At 40.4% G+C, this 24,764-nt stretch overlaps 6 protein-coding genes across 14 annotated transcripts; 3 read left to right on the forward strand and 3 right to left on the reverse strand.

Moving 5' to 3' along the window:
• Positions 1-22: 22 nt before the first annotated feature.
• Positions 23-3,544, reverse strand: LOC143905098 (phosphoribosyl pyrophosphate synthase-associated protein 2). 2 transcript variants are annotated; one of them, XM_077420247.1, is made up of 7 exons: positions 3,404-3,544; positions 2,997-3,180; positions 2,448-2,593; positions 1,483-1,891; positions 938-1,216; positions 718-864; positions 23-651 (listed from the first exon to the last, which is right to left on the reverse strand). In XM_077420247.1, the coding sequence occupies exons 2-7, from the start codon at positions 3,015-3,017 to the stop codon at positions 493-495; spliced, it is 1,161 nt and encodes a 386-aa protein (XP_077276373.1). In that variant the 5' UTR covers positions 3,018-3,180; positions 3,404-3,544; the 3' UTR covers positions 23-492. The 2 variants fall into 2 exon arrangements, with proteins under 2 accessions (XP_077276373.1, XP_077276374.1); XM_077420248.1 differs by lacking the exons at positions 2,448-2,593; positions 2,997-3,180; positions 3,404-3,544 and adding an exon at positions 2,627-2,819.
• Positions 3,530-7,367, forward strand: Exo70 (exocyst complex component 7). 2 transcript variants are annotated; one of them, XM_077420234.1, is made up of 7 exons: positions 3,530-3,672; positions 3,884-4,269; positions 4,360-4,898; positions 4,968-5,519; positions 6,153-6,390; positions 6,495-6,755; positions 6,993-7,367. In XM_077420234.1, the coding sequence occupies exons 2-7, from the start codon at positions 4,041-4,043 to the stop codon at positions 7,262-7,264; spliced, it is 2,091 nt and encodes a 696-aa protein (XP_077276360.1). In that variant the 5' UTR covers positions 3,530-3,672; positions 3,884-4,040; the 3' UTR covers positions 7,265-7,367. The 2 variants fall into 2 exon arrangements, with proteins under 2 accessions (XP_077276360.1, XP_077276361.1); XM_077420235.1 differs by having other exon boundaries at positions 3,654-3,795.
• Positions 6,981-11,117, reverse strand: Rac1 (ras-related protein Rac1). The gene is made up of 3 exons (XM_077420250.1): positions 10,872-11,117; positions 9,992-10,379; positions 6,981-9,703 (listed from the first exon to the last, which is right to left on the reverse strand). Exons 1-3 carry the CDS (start codon positions 10,904-10,906, stop codon positions 9,548-9,550), a joined length of 579 nt encoding a protein of 192 aa, XP_077276376.1. The 5' UTR covers positions 10,907-11,117; the 3' UTR covers positions 6,981-9,547.
• A 49-nt stretch (positions 11,118-11,166) lies between these two features.
• On the forward strand, positions 11,167-14,997 carry Fuctb (alpha-(1,3)-fucosyltransferase 10). Of its 2 annotated transcripts, none has more exons than XM_077420244.1 (7): positions 11,167-11,795; positions 11,864-11,906; positions 11,987-12,111; positions 12,335-12,581; positions 12,707-12,896; positions 12,978-13,155; positions 13,234-14,997. In XM_077420244.1, the coding sequence occupies exons 1-7, from the start codon at positions 11,727-11,729 to the stop codon at positions 13,723-13,725; spliced, it is 1,344 nt and encodes a 447-aa protein (XP_077276370.1). In that variant the 5' UTR covers positions 11,167-11,726; the 3' UTR covers positions 13,726-14,997. The 2 variants fall into 2 exon arrangements, with proteins under 2 accessions (XP_077276370.1, XP_077276371.1); XM_077420245.1 differs by having other exon boundaries at positions 11,168-11,795; positions 12,335-12,554.
• Tbcd (tubulin folding cofactor D) lies at positions 12,583-19,421 on the reverse strand. Its single transcript, XM_077420224.1, has 17 exons — positions 18,762-19,421; positions 18,535-18,673; positions 18,232-18,418; positions 17,922-18,150; positions 17,585-17,733; positions 17,274-17,503; positions 17,052-17,191; positions 16,875-16,980; positions 16,611-16,788; positions 16,370-16,528; positions 16,084-16,287; positions 15,843-16,007; positions 15,641-15,765; positions 15,401-15,555; positions 15,058-15,256; positions 14,576-14,878; positions 12,583-14,419 (listed from the first exon to the last, which is right to left on the reverse strand). The coding sequence occupies exons 1-17, from the start codon at positions 19,271-19,273 to the stop codon at positions 14,138-14,140; spliced, it is 3,462 nt and encodes a 1,153-aa protein (XP_077276350.1). The 5' UTR covers positions 19,274-19,421; the 3' UTR covers positions 12,583-14,137.
• LOC143905089 (WD repeat-containing protein 3) lies at positions 19,390-24,730 on the forward strand. Of its 6 annotated transcripts, XM_077420227.1 has the most exons (16): positions 19,390-19,471; positions 20,232-20,271; positions 20,668-20,877; positions 20,954-21,163; positions 21,267-21,464; positions 21,539-21,709; positions 21,813-22,018; positions 22,098-22,233; positions 22,313-22,503; positions 22,586-22,781; positions 22,857-23,084; positions 23,161-23,430; positions 23,506-23,748; positions 23,829-23,998; positions 24,083-24,305; positions 24,392-24,730. In XM_077420227.1, the coding sequence occupies exons 3-16, from the start codon at positions 20,707-20,709 to the stop codon at positions 24,554-24,556; spliced, it is 2,778 nt and encodes a 925-aa protein (XP_077276353.1). In that variant the 5' UTR covers positions 19,390-19,471; positions 20,232-20,271; positions 20,668-20,706; the 3' UTR covers positions 24,557-24,730. The 6 variants fall into 6 exon arrangements, with proteins under 6 accessions (XP_077276353.1, XP_077276356.1, XP_077276351.1 ...); XM_077420230.1 differs by lacking the exon at positions 19,390-19,471 and having other exon boundaries at positions 20,253-20,271; positions 20,686-20,877; XM_077420225.1 differs by lacking the exons at positions 19,390-19,471; positions 20,232-20,271 and adding an exon at positions 20,440-20,575.
• The last annotated feature ends 34 nt before the right edge of the window (positions 24,731-24,764 follow it).

The raw sequence follows: 24,764 nt of genomic DNA on the forward strand, positions 1-24,764 counted from the left end.
AATATTTTTTTACAGAAAAATCTTTATATATCTTGAAATATATTTATTATGTCTTGATCTAAAATACACTTTTAATCATACAATAAAACTAGCGCTAGATCACTGGTAAGCATAGAATGCACGTCTATACTGACTTTACAGAGTTCCAAAATTGTACAGTATCTATTATATGCAATGACTATATTTCGTATCCGAATACGCTTACAATTGGCTATTTTATATTAATCTAATATGTACTATGGAGAAAAGGTGACTACAAAGAAACATGTACATAAAGACATTCGGCCGATTATCTTCACCGATGAACGCAAGGGTCTAGTTTATACGTCCACTATTATTTCACAAGTTGGGGAAATATAAAAATAGTGTAGAAAATTAAGAGACGGATATGTATTCTGGACATGGTCCCCGGCATTGAATTTTTCGCGACTTTCAATCGTCATTTATTCATGCTCAAGTTGTAACTTTTCATGTGTAATAATCGTCTAGTTTCTAATCTTCCAAAGTTACATTTTTAAACAGATACGACATCGACTCCTTATTGTGTATACGTCGAATTGCCTCCGCTAAAAGAACGCTAATGTCGACAGTCTTGATTTTCGGGCATTGCATCTTCTGCACATCGTGGGGAACTGTATTGGTTACAACGACCTAAAAAAAATTTAACAGAAAGCTTTTTTTTATCAGTCTAAAATTCATTACTTATTGATGTATTACCTCGTCGATCGGGGATTCCTCGAGGAGCCTAGGCGCGTCTGAGCTAAGCAAACCATGTGTAGCTAAGACATATATTTTGTAAGCTCCTCTCTCTTTAAGTGCCTCGGCAGCTGCTACGTACGACTGTACATCATCTATCATGTCGTCCTGCAAATTCATTTCTCTCGCCAAATCGTAGCTCATACAGCGTATATGAACGCAATATAACCACTTTACCCACCACCATAATAGCGATGCGTCCCCCGACATCCCCGACAACGCTTATAGGTGGCTTTTCCTTCGCTGGATGTAAAGGCACACCCACGCCAACTTCCATCGTACGCGCGGCCATTGCTAGGGCAGGTGGCGAATAGCGACCGTCGTTCATGTCGGATTCAGCTTCTCTTTGTTCTCCGTGAATCACTGCGATTCCCAGTCGCAGCCTTTCAGCATAGCTAGTCGCTTTCTTCGCACTACCTGGATTTCTTGCAACGATCACAGAATTATGGTAATCGGGAATCTGACAAAGAGAAGATACAATTTATATTTAAAAAATGCACGATATAAAATAAAACACATACATCTGGAGTAACATTTAAATATCTTATTAAAGATATGATTCCGCGATATTATCAAAAAAGGAAAATCTGTATTTTCAATTCAAGACACCGGGGTCGCTTAAAATAAATCGCTATTATATAATCCAAGACAAGTTTTATAACATAATAACTGTAATTAATAGTTTACAGTGATAGGTGCGTTAATCTGGTTAATCTTGTTACATACGGATTCTTGAATGTACTGCAGAAGGAATGGACTAGCTCTGAGATTATCCACGGGAACATCAAAGAATCCTTGGATTTCTTTCTGGTGGAGGTCCATGGTGATAATATGAGTTAGGCCGCTGGTGCATAGCATCTTTGCCAAGAGCTTGGACACTATGCAACCGCGCTTGCGCATTTTGCACTGCTTGGAATAAGGTAGATACGGAATCACCCCGACGATGTTTTTGGCCGATGACGTCTTACATGCGTAGGCCATGATGAGAAGCTCCATTATGTTATTGTTTACATCCTTCGAGCCGGTTTGGATTATATACAAGTCCTTGCCGCGCACGGAATCCCCTATTTCCACCATTGTCTCGCGATTTGACTTATGGTACACGGAGCAACCACCAGGCTTTACTCCCAAACGACTTTAAACATAAAACAAAATATTCTAACATGCAAATATCTTTTGCCTTTCCTTCGTCAAATAGATTTAAATAGTATTAGACATTTAACTTTAGTCATAATTAGTAATAAGCAGCAAACTATATATACTTATGTACAACTTTAAAACCTATATACTTGTGTACAACTTTATACTTACATATGTTAGAATGACGGTTTAATAGCAGTTAGAATTTAAATAACCAATAATTCAATATTTGTGTGTTGTCAATTTGTAGTAATATATGTTTCATATATATATGTGCCAACAATAAAATAGAAAAAACATAGTTATAATAATTTTAAATCAATGACTTTCCAAACTGTTTGGAAATTATTCTTTTCAATTTATTGACTCAAGAAATTTTTTTTTTTTTTTGTCTTGAATGTACACGAAACCCCTTGAAAGAGGAGGTCTACTGTCGACGTGAGTATGTAATGTTGGAAAAACAATCGTAATCGACACGTCAAAATACCGCCGCACGAAAACAGATCGGCTTTCACGTTTGCATTCCACGCATTCCATTGTTCGTCGCTCACTTTGCAATCAGGTTGGCGAGCTCCGGATGAGAATTGCCCGCGACGATGACTATGTCAGACGAAACTGGCTTCTCCATCATGCCGACGGTTCGCTCAGCAGCTACGCAACAACGAGGCCCTCGAGGAACACAAGCGACGAGATTTACCTGGAAAGAACTTCACTTTACAAGCCGTATTACCTCCGTGTGACCTGTGACCCCTCGACCGCCAAATCCGTAATCCGTATGTACTTCGAGCAGACGAAAACTGCGCGTCTCGGAGCGACGGAGAAACGCTTATAGGCTCTCGCAACGTAATTGTATTAAATATTTTTTTCATTTCCGTAAATTTTCAACGTAGCTTAGGAGCGCGATCGTTTGCCCGGGTGAATTTGTCCGAATGACGTGGAAAAAGAGAATGACGTGCGCAAAATGTGTTAAACGTATTACCTCGCGATAAACAAACAATCGATCAAACTTCCGTCCCCTCACGCGCTTCCGACGATTTATACGTTGCGGCCGTAAACTCGATTAGCCTACTCCCAACATCGGTCCGTTCTCGCGTACATACCTCGGTGGTCGGTTCAATCATCCGATAATCCGCCGCTATTCAATTACGAAGGGTGGATCTGGGAAGAAAAACTCTCGGTTCCTTGCCACTTCGCCGCCGACAGGTCGCCGTTATAAACGCGTGCCCTCGTTAGGTACACTCGACCACGTTTACGATCGTTTATTGCCTTTTTGTGCGCAAGACCCTGAATGTTAAATTATATATAATATTTATAAATTATACACTATAATTCATATAATATATGAAATATTTTTATATTGTATAAATTTAAAAAATAATTAATAATCAATGCATTAATTATTTCTTAAATTTTCTGAGAGACCCCACGTGTGTCACACAATTGTGCAATTGTCCAAATAATTTCAGACGTAAAACATATATGAAGCGGAATGTATGTATGTACATACATATGTGTGAGGCGAGCATTAATCCTAGCCGATAGAAAAATGAACCAATCACGCGACCAAGGAACACCGCCATGTTCCGCGCATTGGCTGGTCCCCGTTATGCAACTATTGCACTCTGGATCGGCCCTTAAGTGCTAAAGGAGGTTTCGTCGGCGACCTCGACGAGGCTAAACTGTGTGACTTGAATTTCTGCCAATTCCGGCTGTGGAGCAGCCGAGGGATCTGAAATAAAAATTATCGGGGAACATGTAGACGGGAGTGTGTCGATGGTATATGATAAAAATATTTTCTTTAGTATATCAGTGATACAATAATTTTGAGAACCGATATGTGAACGTAACACGAGACTCTCAAACAGATAGCTGTCAAATCAGTATCATATGACAACATCGGTGATAATACAGTTAAAAAATAATAATTTCAAACTGATAAATGTGTGTAACTCATCTGTTTTTTCTTTCTGGACTCTGTACGTTGCAGATAACTGGAGTTTTTGGGCCTTCCATTAGGCTGTAGAAGATAATACTGGCAGCCAAAGATATCACGGTCACCCATGGCTCTCTAATAGATATTTTCGATTAGCCTTACTCAACTAACCTCGTTTCCTATTGTACGTGTGAAAACCAGTGGAAGAAACATGCACGCGACCCGCGCCGACACCTCCGAGAGGCGATTCGAGATACAATGCAAACTGGAGTCGGAGATCGCCGCTCTGGAGGCTCTGAAGGAGGCGGAGGAACGCAGCCGGCGATTGACGAGCGGGGTTGTAGGAATACTCTCTTCCTTGGAAGACCGTTTAGCTACGCTGCGCCGTACGATACTTCCTGTTTACAACGAGACTGGGAATCTCCAGGCCCAGCAACACAGTACGCATATGGCATTATCATTTCTCAAGTTTCAAAGCCATCTTCTTCGCTAAGAATTCCTTATCGTTCTTCCTCGCTCTCGTATCGCAGATATAGAGAGGACTTTGAGCGTGCTGGATCACGCTATTGGATACTACGGCGTGTGTCAAGAGGTGGAAGCCGTGGTACGCGCCGAGCCGAGCGGGCCCGGTGGTCTAGACGGCTTCCTCGAGGCTATGAATCGATTGTACAACGCTCAGCGATACTTCCAGAAAAACAATCCCAGTTCCGTCGAGTTGCAAAACGTCACGGGCCTCTTCTCGATCGGCCTAGAATCGCTTTATGCCGAATTCCACGATATTCTCAATCGCCAAAGTAGACCGATCCTTCCCATTGTGCTTCTGGATCTAATCGGCTCCGACGAAGACACCAGCAGCGAGGATGCGCCGCAGTCTCTGTGCCAATTGCCCGAGAGCGTCATGAGCGATTTGCTCAAGATCGCCGGATGGCTCGAGGAGAGGGGCCACCGTAGACACACGAAGATGTACGCTTCCGTACGTTCCGCCATTTTCCTGAGATCTCTGCTGCTGCTCAAGGAACATCAGAGGAGCGCCAGCGGTGGTAGCACCCACGGTGGAAGTCCTATGCCTGTAAATGAACGAGTAGTAATACGTAGTTCTTCTAGATATTATTTGCGCTGACATAAATATTATCCGTAGCGGGCGAAATTCGCCAACCGACACTCTCTGGATGGCCAAGAGAACGCGGGGCGTAAAGCGTCGCGGCGGCTGCAGCACGCGTTGGACAAAGCCAACAGGATGCTGTTGAAGGCATCGCAAACGACGAGGCTGAACCTGGCTCTGAACTCGGTGTCCAGAAAGCCGACGTTGCAACTCGCCCCGTACTCGATGGAGGACGCGGCGCCCGACGAGCAGGAGATGGAGAATTATCTCTTGTTAGCGGCTGGCCTGCACAAACTCATACAAGCCGAGCGCGCGCTGGTCGCGAAAATCCTGCCGACTTCCCTGCAGGCGCAAGTGCTCGAGGCCACCGTGCGCGACGCGATGGACCTGGTGGCGCACGACGGAGACAGCATAGCCACGCGCGCCAAACGTTGCATCGCGAGACGCGACTTCTCCGCCGTCCTCGTGGTCTTCCCGATTCTGAAGCATCTCGGCGAGCTGAAGCCCGATCTCGAGAGAACGGTCGAAGGTTGCGATTACGCGCTCCGCTCCAAGTTCGCAACTGTACTCGACACGTTACATACAACCGTATGTGTTTCGTCGCTTTTATTCTCCGATCATTCAGGTGGCCCCTGTATGATTTAGATTTTTTATTTCAATTAGCAAAATTTTGAATTAACGTTCAAATGTTTTAAATTATCAGGGTTTGAAAGATTTATCGGTTCACAAAGGATCGAAAAATTATCGGGGTTTCTGACAGATACTTCATTGGTACTCTTTGAGTTTATCGTCAAACGTGTTAAAACATCCAGTATTTAAAATAATTAAAACGTGACTAACTTGAGTAACGTGACTCAGTGTCTTCCGGTTGATGTAAATGGCGTATATTTCCGCGATAAGACGCATATATATTAAATGAATCATTGTACAAAAAAAAAGTCCACGATTTTACGTATTTTGAGCATCGTTCTATGTGCGATATTTTGGCACATTTTTGTATTAAAAGAGATTACTCCAATATGCAAATTGAACCGTTCACTTTAAAAAGATACTAATTAATACATAGTAGCACCGTATATAATATTAATATACAATACAATGACGAATGAATTGTTGCAGATAGAAACCGGTATATAACTATTATTTTATGCGCTTGGCTACTTGTCGTAAATTAAGAATAAAGATGCGTAACCAATATAATGGAACTATTTAATTCTGCAGGGTGCTAAAGCTCTGGAAGAGTTCGCGGAATGCGTGAGAAATGAATCCGGCGCGGGTTTGCCAAAGGACGGTACTGTGGCGGAAGGAACTAGTAACGTCTTGGTCTTTCTGGAACAGCTGGCTGAATACGCGGACATGGCTGGTGCCGTTCTTCGACGCAATCTTTTCACAGATCAGTCTGCGTTATATTCAAAAGATCCGGAAAATGTACATAAAACGGTTCTCGGTGTATACGTCAGTAAGTTCATTGCCCGCTTTTCTCCGTAATTTAATTTAAAGCGGCTGAAATATCATCGTGGGAATATCGTTGGTTTGACCGAGGGTCGTTTTGTCTTTTTACAGAAAAGGTACTTGCTCAATTGAATCTGGCGCTAGTGAGTAAAAGCGACGCGTCTTATTCCGATCTCGCTTTACGAGCTTTATTTCGGCTGAATAACCATAATTACGTGGTTAACGCTCTCTGTCGAAGTTCTCTTATGGAGCTGCTCTTACTGGCCGAGCCAAGTGCGGAACAAACATATCACGATCTACTTCGCAAAGACAAAAACAATTACGTTACTACGACATTTGCCAAGGCCCGATCGTATCTCGCAGACGAGCCAGGTTTGTGCCTTAACGTAAAAGCTTTCAACGAAGCTATAAGTAAGATTCTAAATACCTCTTAAGTCACAGAAAGAAATAGCAAACATACACGTGTTTAGATCGCATTCATAATATCGTGTATTGTTAAGTCTACTTTTTGAAACAATCACGGAAGTTTTTCAACAATTAACGGATCTAGACTTATCGTTAGTCGCATTAATTTCTGTTACGCGTTTCCCCCCCCCCCCCCTCGCATAGATCTCGCCGCCAAAACTGTGAAGGAGAAGTTCTTGGGTTTCGCGCGAGAACTAGAGGAAGTGGCCAAGTGTCAGCGTTCGTACTCGGTGCCTGATAGATGTCTGCGCGAGGAGTTAAGGAAGGAATTGCAGGAGGCGATCGTACCGCTGTACACCGCGTTCCACAACAAGTATCGCGGCACGTCGTTCTCGAAGAATCCGGCGAAATACATAAAGTACACCCCCGACCAGATATCGGCGCTGATCAACACGTTTTTCGACACCGCCGCGTAATAAAATGTTACATGTGTGCCGTACCGAAGATTTGTTTCTCTCGCCAAGGAATTAGCAGAATAATTTAATAAACACCCATTTAATAAAGCATATTTAGTTACAATAGTTTTTATGATTCTTTTTCCGTACGGACCGAATCTTCATTTCTTTCTCAAACAGATTGCACAGAGATTAATGTAGAATCTGCGATGATTGAGAGTCTAGTTAGGTCTTGGTCCAGCTTCCCCTCCCTTCCCCAGCGTTTTGTTTTATATATATTTATAATATATATATAAAAAAACAAGTAACGATTTAGATTCGATCAGCGACTTTTATATACATATACATATATATAATCTATTTATATATATATGTATATATATATATATGTATGTATATATGTATATGGCTCGTATTACCACTTACAATATACGCATACGCGCGTACGTAAGAGTCGTATACTATATGTGGTAATAAGTAGGAATACATTTGAAGTTCAGCATTTATGTACAGTTGTTATGTTATAGCGAATTCTCTCTCTCTCTCTCTCTCTCTCTCTCTCTCTCTCTCATTATATACTTACACATTCATGCTTCACTCTCAAATTCATTCTCTCTTCCGTACTGGTAACAGTCTCTCGTTTTTCTCGCGCATACAAAACGTTCACGCGTCCTCTGCTTCAGTAGTCGTATCCTGTTTTTCTTTTTCTAAATGCGGCATTATACTCGTTTTTTCCCCCTTTTCAATTCCAGCCCGATGACACGGTAATTCCTGTGAGAAAGAACATGCATTGTGCACACTAATCACAGATCACCGCGCAAGAGACAACGTGCAAGATCGGAACAACACGAAGCAGAGAAATCGTTAAACTCGATTTGACATTTATACTTGTATCACATACATCTAGAACTCTTGTACAGTTAGCTATTTTTTTCCCTTTTTCTTAAATTACGGTATGTAACATTTACGATAATGTTAACCAATTTAGTGGAAGAAGGAAGCCATGTTATGCGGCCGCGCTGCGCTACCGATTCCGCTTTGAAAATATAGCTATCAGGTTTTTTATTTTATTTTTTTTTCGCGCGTCTATCGATTAATTATCGTTTTCAGAAACTCACCCTCGTAGCGAAACTATATTGTTAAACCATTGCGTTTCAACAGAATTAAATATAGGACGTGCACAGTGAACATTGAATGGCATTCGATTAACGCATCCAACGCCTTCAATTAAATTTTATATACAATTTCTCAAACCTAGGACTTTTTACGAAAATAACAGATCGGCATTTTTTCAGAGGCTAACGAATTCTCTTTGCGTGTGAAAGCAACTCTGTCGAAGCTCCGTTAAAGCTTCCAATAATATATATATTGCATTGAACGTTCGGAATCAAAAGAAATACTTATGGTTGCTCTAAGTACTTGGAGAAATGTATATATGCGTGGAGTTACCGTTATTCACATTTATAATGAACATCTATATGAATATCGTCCAAACAGGTTTGCCATGTATTCTACGCACATATCTCTAAAAAATATTCTCTCTTTCTTTCTTTCTGAATTCATATCACGATGCATATTGAAATCCTTCGCGATAAGGAAAACTACTGATTTTTTTTTTCGTCTTTTTTTTCCATTTTAAACGCGTTAACTATACGTGTCCTACCTAAAATGTACAATGGCAAATAGCATAAAATGGTTTTCCTCTTTGATTAAACTGATCAGTGTTACACAATCAGTGTTTGGACGCTTATACAATTATATGGTAATATTTGCTTTTTTTTCTTTTACCATTCATTATATAATTATTAATTGTAATATTAATAACGTACTTCTAGTATACTGTACAGTGGTTAGTTCAGTTATTTTGGCTTCTTTTACACTCCTTTCGCTTAGAACATCCAGTCGATTCGCATTTTATAGCCCTATAACATCATCAGACTGTCCAGACTGGAAGTTTTGCTCGCGTAGACAGCAGGAAACCTCCCCCGTAATTTATCTCTCCTTCGGGATGTGCTGGAGGCCACATAAGAATAAATTTTAATATTTCGAATTCACGATTCCCTGTGAACCCTCTTTTGTTTTGCTCGCTGGAAATTTTATACCGAACTGACGTTTGTGCGCTTATGTGCTGGCAGATGTTTCGCAGCCTCTTTGCTGACGTAGGCTGGTACAACTGGGGTTCCAAATAGTCGGTAATTCACCCGATCGAATCGATTGTGGTGCTTGGTACACCGGAGATGAGACGACGCGACACTTTTTTCAACACATTCCAGTACCAACGTGCAAAGAGGGATACATTTAATATTACAGAAGGAAACATCTGCGCTTTGGCTTCACTTGCAGAACGGGGCACAGCACGGCGCGTATCGCCTCGTCGAACACAGTCTTCAAGCCTTTCTGCGTCAGGGCGGAGCATTCCAAGTATTTGACAGCACCGATTTCCTTTGCCATTGCCAAACCCTGCGGTAAATGAGATACGCATTGAATTAATAACGTTCTAAATATTTATATATAACAAACGAAACTGTCACTCGTGTATTATTTATCAATTTTCTCGACATTTACAACTTGCGATACCGTTCCTATGCAGCTAAAAATGTAACATTGATTTCTCAGTCATTAATACTCTCTCTTTCTCTATTCTCTCTATACGCATTTTAATCTACAAGTATACTCTATGATCGTTTTAAATACCAAGTCTTTTTATAATAGCGTTATGAAAAACAACGTAACCAGAAGGTCACAAACCTGAGGGTAAGTAATGGGAGCTAGCTTCTTGTCTTTCAAACGCTCAATGGTCTCCTTGTCCTCGCGCAGATCCAGCTTAGTGCCGACTAAGATAATCGGAGTGGCGGGACAGTGGTGGCGTACTTCCGGATACCACTTGGCGCGCACGTTCTCAAAACTCGCCGGGTTCACCAGCGAGAAGCAAATCAGAAAAACGTCAGTTTGTGGATAAGACAACGGCCGTAGTCTGTCGTAATCCTCCTGTCCCGCCGTGTCCCACAGGCCGAGATTGATCGGCTTACCGTCCACCATCACATTCGCGGAGTAGTTGTCGAACACCGTTGGTATGTACTCTCCGGGAAATGCATTGGTGGTGTAGCTGATCAACAAGCACGTTTTACCCACCGCACTGGGGAACAGAGAAACGTAACGATTATAACAGTCATTCATTTACTCGTGCGAAAAAAACCGAGTACAAGTCCGAATTCGTTTTACATAACATCTCGTTAGACGAATCATTGCGCGAGGAGCGAAATTTTCATTCGCGAATCGCAAGTTGCTCCGAAAATTCGCTCGCGAGCAATTTTTCGGAGCACTTCTCTTGAAAGACATGACGCACGAGCAGACAAATCGCTCCGAGCCCGCGCGTTCTCGTGCCGCGTGTCGGCGGAGCCTCTCGTCATCGACGAGAACGGCCCGTCGCGCGAGGGGCCGGGGAGAACGTGCCCGCACGACGGGCGTGGTGGCCTCGCGGACGAGAAACGGGGTCGCCCGCGCAAGGAGGCGAGGGAGCAGTCCGGAGCGCGTCCGGAGATCGCGCGGGGCCCGGCCGAGGGCGGCGGATCTCTCGGATCCCTCGCGCCCGAGCCCGGACGCGGTGGTTTCCCGCCGTGCTACGTACCCGTCGCCGACGACCACGCACTTGATGGCCTGCATCCTGGATGTCCGATGCCGTCCGTAATACACGTACGGAAGCACGTAAAATCGCGCGATACACTGAGTTGACTGAGTCGATTCTACGCGGGAGGGAGAGAGAAAAAGAGAGACAGATAGAGAGAGAGAGAGAGAAAGGAGAGGGCGGGAGAGGAAGAGACAAACGGCGCGGTACGTATACGCGACAGGAAGAGGGCAGCGGCGACGGGAGGAGAAGAAAGAGGAGGAGAAGGAAGAGGAGCGCGTCCAAGCGCGTCGAGAGAGGACGGAAGGAGGGGGGGTTTATAGGGGGAGAGAGACGTGAAAGAGAGGAGGTCGCGGGAGGAAGCGCGACGGACGCAGCGATAGGATTGAAGTTAGAGCGCGACGGAGATACGTGACCGTGACGGAGGCGCGACGAGCTCCAGCGACTGATTGGTCGGCGTCGCGCGACTGGCTAGTGTGGCTTGGCTTTGGCTTTGGCTTGCTCGCTCTCGGTCCGGCCCGGGGGCACAGCGCGGCGCGCGGCGACGATCGCAGCGGGAGGCGGCACGGAACGGATGGACGGATCCGACCGCGACGTATCACGTATCTCTCTCGGAAATTCCTATACGCGACGAGCGGAGCGCGGAGCGAGCGCTGCGAGCGAAAGGTTATCGACACACGCCTGCGCGGCACCCCGACAGATGGCGCGTCGTCCGACGCGAAGAGACGCGCCAATGGTTGACGTTTTATTTCTAGGTTATGTCTCGTTAGGCTAGTTCGAGTCAATTAGCTTTGATTATATATATATATCTTCTTTTTCTTTTCTTTTTTTTAATAAATATGCATTTATAAAGCTATAATGCCGCGGAAGATACGTGTTATGTTCGCGACCGCGACCGCGCTGGGTATATGCGTCGTGATATTTCAGGTATGACACATTGATGAAACTGATTGACAGCCAGACGTCCACGGTAGCTAATTGATTCTAATTTTCAGTTATGCTTAATACTCGGAGACCGCAAACGATTGTCTCTCTCAGGTAATTTTTGTTTACTGCCATGTCGATGCTCTCTCTTCTCGGCAAAAGATTGACGTGTCTCGATGTTCTGTCACGCCCAGATGACGACGTGCCCGTCGTATTGTGGTGGACGCCGTTCGGTAGTAGGAATCGGGTGAAAACTTGCGGGGACGCTAGATGTTACTTCACGCACGATAGAGCGTTTGAGAGCAACGTACGCTTGAAAGTACGATCCTCTTGCATTTTCTACCTCTTTCTGAGTCGGTTTGGAGTAAATTTTGTGTATTCTGCACGCACTCGTGTCCATTTCTTCCAATGCGGATTAAGTTTGATCTCGGTTTAACTTACCTTTTTGTCTTTTTCTAATTCTCAGAACTGGAAAAAATAAATTAAACTGAAATCAAAGTTAATCCGCATCGATAGAAATGGACGTTACTTGACTTTTATAGAGTATTCTGTTTTACGGAAGTAATCTTCGCGTCCGTGATTTGCCCAGTTGGAGGAACAGTGCCATATCGTGGGGCTTGCTTCACGAGGAATCTCCTAGGAATAATCCTGTACTCGTTCACGAGGAAGCGCTCAATCTCTTTAACTACTCTTCTACATTTAGCAGATTTAGTAACGTACCACTCACGCTTCTCGACTTACCGGGTTTAGAAGAATTAGTAGGTAAAGGAAAGACACAACTGGACGAAAGTAATTTTCTCCAATTCTCTAATTTTCTAATATTTAAGTAACGATACGTATAATAGAACATTTTACGAATTTCACTAGTCTCAAATCTAAAAGGATATAAAAATAGGATATTTGTGTATGTGTAGAAAAGTCGTATTACATGTCTACCAAAGAGAAGTCTGCATTGATGCGTGCGGAAGATTTAGCACCAGTATTATACATTCAATCCGACTGCGATACCGCTAGTGACAGGGATCGCTATGTCATAGAGTTAATGAAACATATTCGAGTTGACTCCTACGGTGGGTGTGTGAATAATGCACAGCTCGACGACAGGTACATTTACTTAATGCAATTATGGTTTTAATCCCAGCAATTAATGGATTATCAGCGGATAAAACGTGCCTGTTTTCTCAGGTTGAAGAACAACTATCTCGATATTTTAAGTAATCGTGAATTCTTGTCCTTTGTGGCCAAATATAAGTTTACCATTGCCTTTGAAAATGCGATTTGCGAAGATTATATCACGGAAAAACTGTGGAGGCCGCTTATCGTTGGTTCTGTACCAATATATTACGGATCGCCATCTTTTAAGGTATTTTTTTTTCTTGAAAATTGTGCTTCGAGTCTCGCAATTGAATCTGCTTTATCTACTAGATTTTTGATTTTGTAGGATTGGCTCCCAAATAATAAATCTGCTATCTCGATATTAGACTTTGCCGGTCCGATAGAGCTCGCCAACTTATTGCACAATCTTTTAAAAAATGATTCTGCGTACGAAGAGTACTTGTCTCACAAATTAAGCAAGCGCGAAAATCGCGTTACAAATAGCGAGCTGCTACGCGTGCTTGAAAGGAGACCGACGGGAATTGCTAATGAATTTGGGAATTACGTGGAAGAATTCGAATGCTTCGTTTGCGAACGAATACAGAGGAATGATCACAAATTAGAAAAGAGTGTAGTAACGAAAAGACAGTACAATTGTCCTCTGCCGAGAGATCCGATAACGGGCGAGATCAATAAGCGCAATTGGTGGACGGAACAATGGAATATTGAGAAATGCGGAGCTAAGCTGTTAACTCATTACGTAACTAAAAATCTCAGCATTAATATAAATCGTTTTGACGAACGAAAGATGAATATGTATGACAATAATGAATGCTGATGCTGAGACACGTAAAATGAGAAGTTTTGTACAATTTTGATAATATAAATACTCGAATGATTCATGAACGAGGAGGATGAATGCTTCAAGTCCAAGTTTATGTTACAAGCATCTCTTTTAGTATTATAGAAATATTTTTTTTTACATATTCATTTTGTATAAAATAATGTAATAGAAATTATATTAAATGCATCGTACAGAATGTATAAGCCTGTGCATGATAGAAAAAGTTTAAGTTTTTATGCGTACATATGTACAATATTTTTTAATTGTAGACAGAGTTTGTAGTCTTATTTGCCTGTGAGATTTTTTACCTCGATTGTTTATCATATTAGTGATGAAATTTTGTCTCACTTTATGCTATCTAAGCGTAAAAATAAAAAGCTAAAATCTTCGCACGTAAAGCCTTTTCTCAATTCGTTGATTTTGTTTGCAAAACCGGTGCAGACACCTTCATTAACTCACACAAATTATTTCGGATTGGACGTAAATCTGAGATTGGCTGTTCCCAATCCGTCGCGTTCAATTTTGTGAGTATACTTGATAAATCTTCTTCCGCTATATCCATTTCCTCTCCATAAAGGATCAACGCCTCATAAGTACGTATAGCCGTTGTTTTCCTTAAGCTCGTGTATTTATGACACAAAAATATACTCAGTTGACAAAATGCTCTCTTTGCGACGGGTCCTCGTACCTAGAAACATGATATTTAATATGCTTAATGAGATATAATTTCAATCATTATGGATTTTAATAAAGTTACGTATTATAGATTTTTATATTTTTATATGTAATTAGTTACTCTATAATAATTATCAATAAACAATTATTCTTGTCAATTTTTACAAACCTGTAGTAACTGGCAGAAAACATGTATACTGCTAATGAGCAATTTCATGTTACTAGAACATTTTATTTCGCGTTTCAATAGTGTTAATATACGTTCTGAGATTGTATTGCCTGCATCATCCAAGACAGACTGAATGCAACCTGAACTCAATAAACGATCCAGGAAAGCTAATATCGATGTTATCATTCGTTCATTTTTATGACTCTCCTCGAATATATTTAATATTTTTTCACATAAATCCTTTAAGCCCGCCTCGTCGATCTCTTGTAGATAAGTAAATAAAGAAACACTCGAATGTTTTACCTGGCAAAGATAAGAGATGAAAGATAAGTAAGGTATTTAACGATAAATAGAATTGTTTATATAATTAGTAAAATTATAGATCTTACTAAGAGTCGATTTTGTCTTTATCAAATAAATTAGCTCACGCGCGTGGATGTTTAGATAATATTTTATACTTTATATTTAAAAATTAAACTTACCAATGATTCGCTAATGCCGCCGACGCTGAATATAATTCCACGTAACAAATTTATTTTATATGGTGGAAAACTTAACATCTTAATAAATCGTGGAAACGTTGCAGATTCCATTCGCCATTCTATAGTCTCCTTACATTCGTTATAAGGAAATATATCTTTCAATTCCTTATGATATGGTATATTTGGAAGTGGCGGATCGCTATGAAGAAAGAGAATCAATTAATCATAAATTATTCATAAATCTTGCTAATTAAAATTCTTTATATTTTATTAAGTTGCTCTTTGTATATAAGTAAAGAATTGTAAAATTACAATAGACACACACATATCACCGCGTTTTTACCTGTGTATAAGCGCACTGAACACAGTACCAGCCTGAGCTCGAATTCCATCTATCCTCTCGACAGCCTGCTGCGCGACACCGCCGATAATAGCAGCCATTAAGTCCTCATTCAATACGGATAATAGTTTTGCTTGCGATACTAGGTTTGTCAACACCTGCAACAATATAGATATTTTAATCGCAATCAGTTTTCTGATGTATATTGACAATAAAACAATTTTGCTGCTGCGGAATACGCACGTGCAGTCCAATCATAGCCGCTTCTCTCACCCAAGCGCCTATATCTCCACGACTATCTATGGTATATTCTTTAAGAGCCAACAAATAACAATTGTACAGATCTGTCACAAACGATTGCCATTTGTCTGAAAAGAGAATGTATTTATTCGCAGTAAATATTGTCAAGTGTCAATAAATATGTGATATCTGAATGGGAACTCACCGAGTTCGTCAATTCCTAGCGTTTGCAGCACCATTGTCAGTGAGTGCAAAGCTTCTTTCCTACTCTCCGCCCATTTCAGCGTGTTCTCAGATATATGAGTGCATGTGATTAACGAGTTTATAATGTCTTTCACTCTTTCACGAATTACGAACAGTGGAAAATGTCCTGTAATAAAAAAAAAAAAATTAAATGAAACAATACATGCTTGGCATATGTAAATGAAACGCATCCTTCAATTTACCTATTGCCTGCGCAAATCCTATTCTAATGGACTGACTACTCGATTGTAAGGACTCCAGGTAACGATTAACTACAGCACTTCGGGCGTCACGATCGATATCTACGTAATATTCTAGAAAAAAGTTTGTATGTGCTTCGGCCGCTTTTAATTTAACTGCCGACACTTCGTGGCTCAAACATTCTTCTAATAATTTTTGCCAGTCATCTGTATTATCAACGATTAATAGTATATTAGATACAAAAGCAATTTTTTTTAAGCAAAACTTGTTTTAATTATTAATACGTGCCTACAACGTCTGTAAAATGAATAGGAAAGTGAACGGTCGAACATTTCTTAATTAGCACAGCACAAGCTTGTTTCATTAGCTCTCCCCCAAGACCCTTAAATTGTCCTCTACTTCTGAAAGTTCGTACTATATCTTGTATATCAGCTACAGCCGTGTCTCCTGAATAAAAATCGAAAATTTTAAGAGATATTTAAGGAAAAATAAAAACTGATCTCTGCGTATGGCTTCACGATATTCTTACCGATAATATGTCCAATTTCATCATTACAATGATTGTATAAAGCTTCGAGAATTTCCGCAGTAGCTAACACTGCACCGTGCCTAACATTTAAGTCGATAGAATTTAGCATGTCCAATAAAGTCGACAGTACTGTCTCTGTCATATAACGTGGATCAGCTGCCGTCAGATTGAAAAGTGACTGCAACAAATCACTAATGATAAAACCGAAAATTTGTGATATTCGACATTGTAAACGTTCAATTAGTGTCAATTGTCGAAACTTACCTTAGCTGAAAGCTCTCTGATTGCAGTGTCCCAATGTGTCACTTTCTTTGCCACTAAGTGATCTATCAAGGGCTTCGTGTACTCTTCATATTGTGCGATTTGTACGCTAACAGATAGTATTATAAGAATTGATTACGTTATAAGAAATGTGCAAGTCAAAATTGTTGAATTCTATACCTGATTTTGAGATACGTATGACTCCTTACGCCAACTTCGAAATAGTCAGCGATAGTCAGTATGTCTATGCCATGCGGAAAGTTGTCTTGTCTTCCAACGTTTTCTTGAAACGCGGCAGACGCTGCTCTTCTGCAGTTTATCTGTCGGTGCAACAATGATTTATGTGAATTATGAATGCGATAAAAATGAAAAATAATGCATAAGTATATGCGCGACTCGTACCTCTCTATCGAAGCATGTTACAACTAATAACATTGCTGCGATCTCCTTGACGTAATGTTCGAAAACATGCGAATCATAGGCTCTCGGAAAGGACCAGCATATGTAACAAGCGGCATCTCTGATCAAATAACCGATCGATCCATAAGTTGTAGGTTCATCAAAGACTAAGGCTTGCAGAACGACGGGAACGACATCGCTCAGACGATGAGGTAACAATAGGCCACGTCTTCCTGAAATATGCACAGTAAATGTATACAAGTGACGGAATAAAATTTGTAATACATTTCTAAATGTAAAAGGGATGTGGTTACCAAGTTCCGCGAGCGCCAAACAACCACCATGCCACGCTGCATCCGATTCACGTCCGGAAAAGAGATTTAATACAAAACCCAGAACATCGTCAGCTAAGTCTATCGGTAATCTTGCGGTTATTCTGCCGATACCTTTTGCTGCGGACCACCTATGTCGTAATATAATAATATATTAATATATTTAATTAAAATAATTAGATAATATATATTATGTTAATTTATATAATATATAAATACAATAATATATTGATATATAATTTAATTCTTATTATATATCTATATATATATTATTATTCAATTCAATATTATCTCTAATAAGTGACAGTTATCTATATACCTTATGGTAATCGCTTTATCCCGAAGACCCTGTACAAGTTGCTCTATTATATCTTCAATGGCCGGAGGAATCTCCTGATCTTCATTGTCACTTGAAATACTTAACTTTTTAATATCAATAATCCTTTCAGTATTATCAATATCTGCTTTAACGTTAGGCATAATACTTATCGGCCGACTCATCTTCTGGTAGCGCCAAGATGCTAATTTTGTTCTCAACAATACCAGACCTGAGACGAAAAATAATTTTTTTCATATTTTCAATTTTTTATTTATAAGAAATGGATATGGTCGAACGAAACACTAGATACCTATGCGCTGGACAACTTTCATTCCAAATTTTCTAATAAGATCTGTTGGATTGTCACTTAGCCGGAGTTTCAGCATATTATCGAGAAGCATTTGGCTATATGGTTTGACGTCTTCTCTAGCGCTATGCTTTAATATTGAGGATATTACAGCCAGAGGTCCATGTCTCAAAGGATCATTTTCTATACACTGGAAAAATGTGAAATAATGTATATATAAGCGACATTCTTGGAAAATCTGTGATATTACTCCTAGGTTGCTCATGTTAAATAATATTCGATATCTTTAGAGAGAATATACGTTACCTTTAAGCACCACATAATCATTTCTTCCAAGTATAATTTTTTGACATCCGATCTTGTTAAAAAGTTTGCTATTAAAAATACAGCCGCCACAGCACACGCGTCTTTCGACAGACAATATAGCTTGCACACTTTCAAAATTCTGTAACATAACGATAAAAACAACGTTATTCCATTGCCATTCAAATGAAATAGCTTCGTGCAGACTAGAATAACAGCGTCAATGGTACCTGACAATAATAGTCTGGTCTGGATCTATATTCTCAGACGTTTCTAGGCGAGACAGAGGAAACGGTATCTTAGAGATGATGGACAGCCAGATGAGCAAGACGTATCTGGTCTCCCATGTCTCCACATCGTTCAGGTCCTGCTTCTCGAGCATCCTTAGCACAGGCAAGAGGTCCCCCACCTCGTGCGGGAGATAAGTAACGATCCTCTTGTACGTCTTCACGGACATGATGATAAACAGGTACTTGAACGCGTTGTGCTTGACGTTCACCGGACAGTCCTCGTCTTTGGCGATCGACAGTAAGGACTCCAGAATCCGCTCGAGGTACGGGTCCAGGAGGTGATGCTGATCCTGGTACTGGGAGAGGATGAAGTTGAAGCGGTCCCGATTCCGCTCCACCAGATCCGGCCGCCTGAGCTCCGCGATCAGGGTGGTCACCTCGTCCACCTCCTTGAACGTGCTGAAGCCGCATCCCACCCTCTCCGGAATGTCCGCGCCGTCGTTCAACACCATCGTCCGGGGCTGCCACTCGCTCGGCACGCGTGACTCGCGCGAATCACAAACCGCACAACGAAACCTCCGCCGTCGTCGGCGGTATGACTATAACCTGTAACTGCGTTGCTGCGTAGTACGACTTTGACAGATCCAGCTGGATCCAGCGTGTCTGAGTCTTCGAACAAATAAGAGTCTAGAGCCGTAGAATTCCTCGAGTAAGGGTGCCATTACATGGAGCGCGGAAACGCGGAAACGCGGAAGCGCGGAACAGAATAGTAACTAGATTCCGCGTTTCCGCGAGTTGAGTCCCGCACGTTTGAACGGAAAAGCGGAATCCGCTATTATCGTGTATGTACATATGTATGGCTGCGTTTCGATATTCACTGCCAGTACTTAACGCAGCCTATGTATGTACCCTGGCTTGCATATAAGATATACTTCATATAATAACCATCAACATGATGTTTGGATCTATAATATTATACTGCCACTTTTATTAAATAATAAAGTAATCGAAGAGTATGTGTAAAAGCTTTTTTTTTTTCAATGTGATTAAACAGCTCCGAAATTTGATGGAGTATACTGTATCCGCGTTGACAACGGATTTTGACGCGTTCGTTCCGCGAGTTTGTTTCTCCTTATATTACATGGAGCACAATTTGCGCGGAAAAGCGGAACAGTATAGTGACAAATAGACATTTGTATTCATTTCTTAAAATTGTGTTCACTTAATTCATTGCAATTTTTATTAATATGCTTATCTTTTCAGCTTATCTATTGAATACAAGCATTTTAATCAATAAATACCGTTAAAAATTAATATTTTATAATTCTCCGTTCCGCTTTTCCGCTCAAAATATGCTCCATGTAATATTAAGGCATTCAAAACAGACGGAACGGATCGACGGAAATCTAGTAAATTTTGTCTTCCGCGCTTCCGCGTTTCCGCGTTTCCGCGCTCCATGTAATGGCACCCTAAGAGTTGTGGACAATTTTTAATTGATCCTACGAAGAAGGTTATTTTTTTTTTACTTATTACAATAATATTTATATGAATTACTGAATTAATTATTTTTGTAATAAATTGCGCAGATACCAATTTAATTTGAAAAGTGCGTTATTATAAGCCTAAAAATAGCGAACGGAATTAAAACTCTCATTTGACACGGAGGATCTAGCATCTTTCGACACTACGCGACGCGCAGGAGCAAGAATTCGTGGTTGATACACGCGATTGTGCACGTGCGTCTGTAACCTCGAACTCCAAGCGCTCAAGCTGTATATGTTTCTTATTTTTAATTATCGCAGTAATTGATAGATGTTAGTTTGAATTGTTTATTCTTACGGTATATGGCAGATTTCACTATCATAGATTGTTGTTACATATATCGTGAAATATATGGTTTTTATAGCTTGGCTATTTTCGTCAGACTGGACAAACTGCGAATAAAATGGGCTTGACCAAGCAGTATCTCAAGTACGTGCCGGCAGGTAACGCAAACATAATCACGAGCCCTCGGTGCAACGTCGTCTTCGTAAAGCTGGACGGTCAGGAAGGTAGATTCGTGGCTGCCGCTGCGTGCGAACATGTATACATTTGGGACCTGCGGCTCGGAGAGAAGGTAAATTGAAAGGACGTAAGATGCGAGGAACTTGATAGAAATGATCCGTATCTCAAAAATGTAATAATGATCTCAGGCACAAGTGTTATCTGGAGAAAAGGTGTGCGTAACGCGTCTGGCTGCATCCCCCGACAAAAAGCACATCGCAGTTGGTTACGCGGATGGCACGGTGAAAACCTTTGATTTAAGAACCAGCGAAAACGTTAGCATATTTGTGGGGCACAAGTCTGAAATAACAACCTTGGCGTATGACGCGTTGGGGCACAGATTAGCTACTGGTTCCAAGGTAAGAATCTTACAAATGTAGCAAAATTAAAAAATTATAATATAAGATTATATTCCCTTATATATTTCTTATATATATATATATATATATATATATATAACAGGATACGGATATTATCGTCTGGGATGTCGTGGCGGAAACTGGGATATGTCGGTTAAGCGGGCACAAAGGTGTCGTAACTAAGTTGGTATTCATGAAGGAACATAACATTATTATTAGCTCTAGCAAAGATACATTTGTGAAGTTTTGGGATCTGGATACGGAACACAACTTCAAAACCCTTGTTGGACATAAGTCAGAAGTAAGCTACTTGATTATGTTCCTGTTCATTGTTTATATTTCATGATGATTATAGTGTTGATTCAATATTGATAGGTTTGGAGTCTTGCCTTGATGAACGACGATCGGTATTTAATAACGGGATGCAACGATATGGAATTACGCGTTTGGAAAATAACCTTCCTTGATAACAAGAATATTGAATTCGATACTGCCGCTGGTGCAGATATCAATGAAGAAAGTGAAGAAAGTGTCGATACAGATATGGTATAAATTTATATTTGCATTATACTAAGTTTGCGATACGATTTATCTTTATATAATTATTTTTAAAGAAATCTATATATATTATAAGCACATATTTTTATAGAAATATCCTGTAAAATGTGAAAAAGTTGGAAGCATATTAAGAGGCGCAAGCGGACGAGTTGTTTCATTAGAAGTTGACTCCACATGTAAAGTTCTTGGATGTCACGGAGTGGGAAATTCCATAGAACTGTTTTATCTACTATCTGAAGATATAGTAAAAGATAGATTTACGAAAAGATTGAAGAAAGAAAGGCGAAAGGCTAAGAAGTGAGTTTTAGCAAAAAACATTTTTAATTTATCTAAATAGAATAAGATTTAAATACATATTTCTTGGCCTCGTCAATAGGGAAGGAAATGACGCACAGAAAGAGCTACCAAATGCACCATCCCTAACAGATGAGATAAGACGTTTACCTATTGTTAAAATCTCCGGCAAAGCGAAAGGACTTGATTTAGTTATAGGCAAAGGAAACGAACTGAGAGTTAGCAACAGTTTTTATAAGACAAATTTAAAATCACCTGAAATTTTGTGCTATATTTTATTTTGTCCGTTTTGTACAGTTATGCGTTGGAGTCAATAACAATTCGATCGAGTTGCATTCTTTGTACATGGAAGAGAAGGATCCCGAAGTAAAATGTTTGCGTTCAATAGCGGCACATGGCCATCGTACAGATGTTCGAGCTGTCTGTTTTAGCTCCGACAATTTGGCATTGGCTACCGTTAGCGGAGATTCTGTCAAATTATGGAATAGGTGGAGTATCTTATGAAATATGTTTTCTTAATAAGTAATGGATACATATTAGAGACGTACTAACAAACGTGACAATTTTTAGGCCAACGCTATCGTGCTTACGCACAGTGCAGTGCGGTTATGCCTTGACCGTAACATTCGTGCCGGGTGACAGACATCTGATTGTTGGTTTGAAGGACGGAAAAATGCTTATTATTGACATTGCATCTGGGGATATCTTGGAAGAAGTGCCGGCGCACTCCAAAGAGCTTTGGACCGTGACATTATTTCCGGACTTGGTAATATTTTTGAACGAAAATATTTTAAAAATCGTTATTAAATTGAAACTTATTAATACGTTTTTGTGCAAATAGAAAGGCATCGCCAGCGGTGGTGGTGATCAAACAGTGAAATTTTGGAATTTTGAACTTATTCAAGATTCTAACAATCAGATAAAAGCGAAAGTTCTATCTGTCTTGCACGTAAGGACGCTTAAGCTTGAAGAAAGCGTCCTGTGCGTAAGAATAAGTCCGAATAATAGATTTGTGGCTGTTTCTCTATTGGACTGTACTATTAAAATCTTCTTTTTCGACACATTTAAGGTACCGCAGTTATTTTGAGATACTTTATTACATTATCTTGAGTGTTATCTTTTATCGTTTTATATTTTTATTACAGTTCTTTGTGTCGCTTTACGGGCACAAGCTACCAGTACTGTGCATGGATATATCCAGCGACTCCACACTCATAGCGACCGGTTCTGCTGATCGCAACGTCAAGATCTGGGGTTTGGATTTCGGTGATTGCCACAAGTCTTTATTCGCGCACGATGACTCTGTCACGGGTCTCTCATTCGTGCCTAGAACTCACTACTTCTTTACCTCTGGTAAAGACGGCAGAATTAAACAATGGGATGGTGATATATTTCAAAAGATCGCCACACTACAAGTACTGTATTTCATTGAATATTTTGCGATACCGCGCGTTAAGTCGGTGATTACAATACTTTTATGATTTTTGTAGGGTCACGCTGGAGAAAGTTGGAGTTGTTGCGTTTCAGCGAACGGGGTTTTTGTCGCGTCGTGCGGTTCCGATAGAGTAGTCAGATTGTACGAGAAGACTAACGAACCTTTAGTATTGCAAGACGAAGCGGAAGAAGAAAGGGAACAACAGGAGAACGAATTAGTTACCGGGGAAAGCACTGCGGTATTAGGACAGAAACAACAGGCGTTACCTTCCAGAAAGACCGTTAACAGTGAGAAGGCTGTAAGTTGAATATTATTTAAGTACATACAATTTGCAACACAGAGTATTAAAATCTCTTTGTGACGCGACTTTCTTATCAGGCTGAGCTGATACTGGAATGCTTGGAAATATGCAACCAATATGAGATAGAATTAAGTAAAGCTGTTTCTGCTTCTGACAAAGCGCCGCCTCTTCCTCTACTGATGCAGGCTTACGAATGCACGAGCACAGAAGATTTTCTAGTGGAAACTTTTAAACGAGTTAGGGCGAGGTATATGAATCTGAAAATGTGATGAAGCACGCAATAACGTTCCGTATAAGAATGAAGACGTAACTAGAACCTTGCATGTTTCAGTGAATTGGAGGAGACATTACTATTATTACCATATTCTGCCGCCTGTGATATTCTTAAGAGACTCCCTAATTTGTTAAAAAATGATTATCAAGTTGAGCTATTATCCAGATTAGCTCTGTGCTTGGTACAGGCGCATCACGGTCCGATAGTGGCCAATCAAAATATTTTGCCCACGTTGGAGATTGTGAAGAAACTCGCTGTGGAAAAGATTTCTACTTTGAGAGTAATAAAAGCTTACTTTACTGACTGCATATGTTCACGAGAATGTACTGTTATTTGTCTCACGAATTAACGAACGATATCTTTTAGGATACTATTGGCTTTAATTTGCATGGTATGATGTACATGCAACGCATCTTTGAGGAACGGGAAGGAATCAAATTCTTCAGAGATGCCACCAAGAATGTCGAACACAAGAAGAAAATCAGAAGAAACAAGGAGAAGGCTGTAAAGAGAGCGATCATGAACTTGTAGATCTTATCGACAACATAAAGAAAATTTTGTAGATATAAATTAAATATGTAGCACAAATTTTTTTATCACATACTTTGTATATAATATAAATATTAACCGTGCTTTTTAATTATAAATTTATTAGAAATTTATAGCATAATTACCATATATAATAATTAAAATTTTGTGTCTTCACATAGTATCAAATTATTATATCCTCTATCAATAA

This window comes from Temnothorax americanus, unplaced genomic scaffold (assembly GCF_048541705.1).
Source record: "Temnothorax americanus isolate GAGA-0224 unplaced genomic scaffold, ASM4854170v1 Scaffold6, whole genome shotgun sequence".
In the NCBI taxonomy this organism is placed as follows: domain Eukaryota; kingdom Metazoa; phylum Arthropoda; class Insecta; order Hymenoptera; family Formicidae; genus Temnothorax; species Temnothorax americanus.

What these genes read in the sequence shown, in the direction of transcription:
- Exo70 (XM_077420234.1), top strand. Translation starts at nt 4,041, where the DNA reads ATGCACGCGACCCGCGCCGACACCTCCGAGAGGCGATTCGAGATACAA. An exon ending in ACGGTGGAAGTCCTATGCCT is followed by an intron (nt 4,899 to 4,967) that starts GTAAATGAACGA and finishes TATTATCCGTAG; the next exon opens with CGGGCGAAATTCGCCAACCG. An exon ending in TCGACACGTTACATACAACC is followed by an intron (nt 5,520 to 6,152) that starts GTATGTGTTTCG and finishes TTAATTCTGCAG; the next exon opens with GGTGCTAAAGCTCTGGAAGA.
- Rac1 (XM_077420250.1), bottom strand. Translation starts at nt 10,906, where the DNA reads ATGCAGGCCATCAAGTGCGTGGTCGTCGGCGACGG. An exon ending in TGCGTGGTCGTCGGCGACGG is followed by an intron (nt 10,380 to 10,871) that starts GTACGTAGCACG and finishes TCTGTTCCCCAG; the next exon opens with TGCGGTGGGTAAAACGTGCT. An exon ending in CTCCCATTACTTACCCTCAG is followed by an intron (nt 9,704 to 9,991) that starts GTTTGTGACCTT and finishes CATTTACCGCAG; the next exon opens with GGTTTGGCAATGGCAAAGGA.
- Tbcd (XM_077420224.1), bottom strand. Translation starts at nt 19,273, where the DNA reads ATGGTGTTGAACGACGGCGCGGACATTCCGGAGAGGGTGGGATGCGGC. An exon ending in TGATTATGTGGTGCTTAAAG is followed by an intron (nt 18,419 to 18,534) that starts GTAACGTATATT and finishes ACATTTTTCCAG; the next exon opens with TGTATAGAAAATGATCCTTT. An exon ending in TGAAATTGGACATATTATCG is followed by an intron (nt 16,529 to 16,610) that starts GTAAGAATATCG and finishes ATTTTTATTCAG; the next exon opens with GAGACACGGCTGTAGCTGAT.
- LOC143905098 (XM_077420247.1), bottom strand. Translation starts at nt 3,017, where the DNA reads ATGATTGAACCGACCACCGAG. An exon ending in TGCAGTACATTCAAGAATCC is followed by an intron (nt 1,217 to 1,482) that starts GTATGTAACAAG and finishes TCTCTTTGTCAG; the next exon opens with ATTCCCGATTACCATAATTC. An exon ending in AGGAATCCCCGATCGACGAG is followed by an intron (nt 652 to 717) that starts GTAATACATCAA and finishes AATTTTTTTTAG; the next exon opens with GTCGTTGTAACCAATACAGT.
- Fuctb (XM_077420244.1), top strand. Translation starts at nt 11,727, where the DNA reads ATGCCGCGGAAGATACGTGTTATGTTCGCGACCGCGACCGCGCTGGGT. An exon ending in AATGCACAGCTCGACGACAG is followed by an intron (nt 12,897 to 12,977) that starts GTACATTTACTT and finishes CTGTTTTCTCAG; the next exon opens with GTTGAAGAACAACTATCTCG. An exon ending in ACGGATCGCCATCTTTTAAG is followed by an intron (nt 13,156 to 13,233) that starts GTATTTTTTTTT and finishes TTGATTTTGTAG; the next exon opens with GATTGGCTCCCAAATAATAA.
- LOC143905089 (XM_077420227.1), top strand. Translation starts at nt 20,707, where the DNA reads ATGGGCTTGACCAAGCAGTATCTCAAGTACGTGCCGGCAGGTAACGCA. An exon ending in ACCTGCGGCTCGGAGAGAAG is followed by an intron (nt 20,878 to 20,953) that starts GTAAATTGAAAG and finishes TAATGATCTCAG; the next exon opens with GCACAAGTGTTATCTGGAGA. An exon ending in TCTGTCAAATTATGGAATAG is followed by an intron (nt 22,504 to 22,585) that starts GTGGAGTATCTT and finishes GACAATTTTTAG; the next exon opens with GCCAACGCTATCGTGCTTAC.